General features: G+C 61.5%; 1 protein-coding gene across 1 annotated transcript in view; it reads right to left on the reverse strand.

The window, feature by feature from the left end:
* The window catches only part of HFE (homeostatic iron regulator), a 7952-nt gene extending 4697 nt beyond the window's left edge, over positions 1 to 3255 (reverse strand). The window contains exons 1-2 of the mRNA XM_019631296.1: positions 3009 to 3255; positions 6 to 264 (exon numbers count right to left, since the gene is read on the reverse strand). Coding sequence (XP_019486841.1) covers positions 6 to 264; positions 3009 to 3108 — 359 coding nt within the window. The 5' untranslated portion in view covers positions 3109 to 3255. The remainder of the gene's footprint in view (positions 1 to 5; positions 265 to 3008) is intronic.
* Between the last annotated feature and the right edge of the window lie 29 nt (positions 3256 to 3284).

Raw genomic sequence — 3284 nt, forward strand, 5'->3', positions numbered from 1 at the left:
TCAGGTGATTGCAGTTGTCCATGATGGTCCCGAAGTCCACCGTGAACATGTGGTCCCACCCTTTCAGACTCTGGCTCAGCGGCAGCCACAGTGGTGGGCTGGCGGCCCTGCCCCAGAGCCACGGGGCCCGGGGCTCCGCTCGGCGACTCTCGTGATCGTAGGACACAAACAGCTGGTCGTCCACATACCCCAAGGCCTCAAACAGGGGCAGCCCGAGGTCCGGCTTTGAGGCGCCCATGAAGAGATAGCGCAGAGAGTGTGACCCTGGGGGGACAACAGGCCTTCATGGGTCCCAGGGGACAGGCAGGCCCCGCGCCTTCTGAACCAGCTCCGACCTGCAGCTCCTGGCGCAGCCTGGGCAGTGAGGCCAGTGCCTGCCTCATGTCCACGTCACCGTCCTGTCTGCTCTCCCCCTGTGCCCTCTGTCTGCCACGTGTGGCTGCCACCCCTCACTGCCCAGGACTCCCCCGATTAGGGCAGGCTCCCTGCAGCCAGCGCGCCCTAGAAAACGCAGTGTGTCCAGCTATGGCCCTGAGCTCAGGAAGCTGGTGCTCAGAGCTCATTAGAACCAAGAAATTTGCCCTTGGGTTTTCACTGTTTCCCTCTCTAAACCCTTTCCTGTGTCCATGTGGGTTGTTAAATTCTGGAAGGCCTGCTGACCAATAGCTCAGGGCAGCTTCCGCATCCAAACAGCCCCAGAGCAAATACAGAAAGAGCCCCAGGAAGCCAAAAACCACCAGACAGACCTCCAGGCCCGTGTGTTTCCCCAGCGGCCCCTCAGTTAGAGTGGGGGGGTCCAGTGATGGGCTGCAGTGCCGGGCACAGCACCGCAGGGAGGACGTGCTGAATGCAGACTCGTTGGATGAACAGAGTGACAGCTCTTACATGACACCCTCAGTTAGATGGCTGATGGGACTCTCAGACTTAACAAGGCCCAAACTGCCCTGACTTGCCCCCAAATGGTCTTTCTTCTGCCTTCACCATCTCAGAGATGGCATCACTGATCACCTGGCACTCAGGCCCATGAACTAAAGGACAGTGTCACCTGTGACTCCTCTTTGTCACCTGTGACTCCACAGTGTGCACATGTCCTTCAGCAGGTCCTTTAAAACACCCAGAAAAGCTCCCCCGCCCCCCACCGCTGGGCTCCCCGCCCGGTGCCAGGACTACTGTGCCACTTCCCTGTTTTGCAGGTCCCCCGCCCTGCTTTCCAGAGCAGTCTTGCTAAAAGCTGTGACAGCTCATGTCACTCCTCGGCCAGGATCCACACCACCCATGCGAGGCCCTGGAGACTGGCCTGTGGAGCCGGTTCTTCACCGTCACTGATTCTTGGCCTCCGGGCTCCGCACTCTCGGGGCACCCGCGTCCCTGCCCTTTCTTCAGCGCATGGAGTCTTAACCGGGAATTCTTAAACCGGGTCAGGGAACATTGGCAAGAATGGAGGTATCTGTGTTTGTCACGCCCGTGGAAGGGCCATGGCATCTAGTGAGTGAAGGACAGGGATGCTGCTAAACATCCGGCACCGCACACGACGGTCCACACGTCATCAGTGCTGAGGCTTCAGCCACTGGCCGGGGCCCTCGGCTTGTCCCGGCAGCGCGGCTCGCAGACAGCGTCACCCTATTTCCTTCAGGTCTCTGCTCAAAGGCCAGCCTGCGACAGTGGCCTGTCCTGACCTGTACTCCATGTGTCTTCACAGCACCCCCGTCATCTGACGCTCTCCATCCTTTTGTTCCTTTGCTGATGGTCACCTCTCCACCAGAACGCACAATGGTGCCGGGAGAACAAGGAATTCTTCCATCCAAAATCTGATTCGCGGATTCAACCTCTAATGCCGCGTGACATTTAACACTGGCGGCTATGAAGTGGGGACGTGGGTGGGCTCCGCCGCAGAAGCCCAGGGTGACACTGAACAACATCACCAGGGAGCAAACCACCTCATTCTTGTCACCTGTAAAAGTGACGCGCGTCCTGCCTGCCCTCCAGGTGTTGCCTTGAGGCTGCGTGATCACTCTGTAAAACACTGAGCCTGCGCCCCGAGTGGGAAGCCCCTGTCAGCTAAGGTTAGGAAGATTACTGGCGCTAGCTCTGCAGGAGAAAACCAGATTGTCCAGGTCTCTGTCACCTGGAAAAGTCACTTATCCCCCAAGGGCCAGGAAAATCAACACATGAACGTCTCCTACCTCCCAAGGGCAGAGTCAGTAAGATCACAGATAGGAAAGAGAGCTAAAACTGAGGTCATTACTTGGGTGTCAGTTGTCATCTCTTTGGAGCCCTTCAGTAAAGGCCAGTTAATTACAGTGCTGTTAACATCACAGGTCAACAATGCCGCCCAAAAGCCAGAACTGTACTTCCAGTTCAGAAACAACAGTGAGTTATTTTTCCAGCTGAATAGTGGCGCGGAGGCCAACCAGAGGCCCGGACCGATCCCTCTCAGGGGCCCCCAGCCCCGCGGTGCCCAGCCCAGGGATCCCCGACAGGGGTGGGGTTCAGATCCCAGCCTCCGTCCTTACACACCCCCTCCCGCATCCCGGAAACTCTCCCCAGTGCAAGGTACTCTGAGGGGGACACCCGCGCGCTCCCCCAGCCCAAACGGCGCCCGGTGTGGAAAGGCCGAGGGGCGCTCGGGACGCAGGGGCCCTGCGTGGAGACTTCCTGGTGGGGGGAGTGGACGGGAAACACGACACAACCCGCAGTAGAGACAACAAGCCCGAGACCCGAGTCCAAGGACCCGACAGCCAAGCTCGGCCTCCAGGAGAACCGGGAAGAGTGACATTTAGAAGCGTCAGGTCAGGGAGCGGGGAGCGCTGCTGCGCAGAGCGAGGCCGGCGGGGGCAGGCCCGGGGCGGCAGCCGCGTAACCCACCCGCGCCCCCGGCCGGCCCCTCCCCGAGGGCCAGCAGCCCCTCCCAACTCGGCACCCCGCGTTGACGATAGCTCATTTCGCTCCGGGCCCGGTGCCACCCCCGCGCCCCCGCCCGGTCCCCGCGCGCCCCCGCCCTCACTCACGCGCTGGGCCCTGCGCGGCTGCGGTCCGCACCCCCAGCACCCCCAGCACCGCCAGCGCCCGGAGCACCCGCAGCAGCGTGCGCCCGGCTCGCGGGCCCATCCCGGCCGCACCGAGTGTCCCCGCGGCTTTCAGCCTGGGCAGCGGGCGGGGACACGGGGTGGCCCGAGGCGTCACCCTGCAGCCATCGCCGAATGAAAATTCCTTTTCCGGCCCCTGGTGGAAAGAATTGCGCCTCCTGCACGTGCACCCTCCCTCCTACCGCCGCGTGCGGAACG

Source organism: Hipposideros armiger, unplaced genomic scaffold, assembly GCF_001890085.2.
Source record: "Hipposideros armiger isolate ML-2016 unplaced genomic scaffold, ASM189008v1 scaffold_988, whole genome shotgun sequence".
In the NCBI taxonomy this organism is placed as follows: Eukaryota; Metazoa; Chordata; class Mammalia; order Chiroptera; family Hipposideridae; genus Hipposideros; species Hipposideros armiger.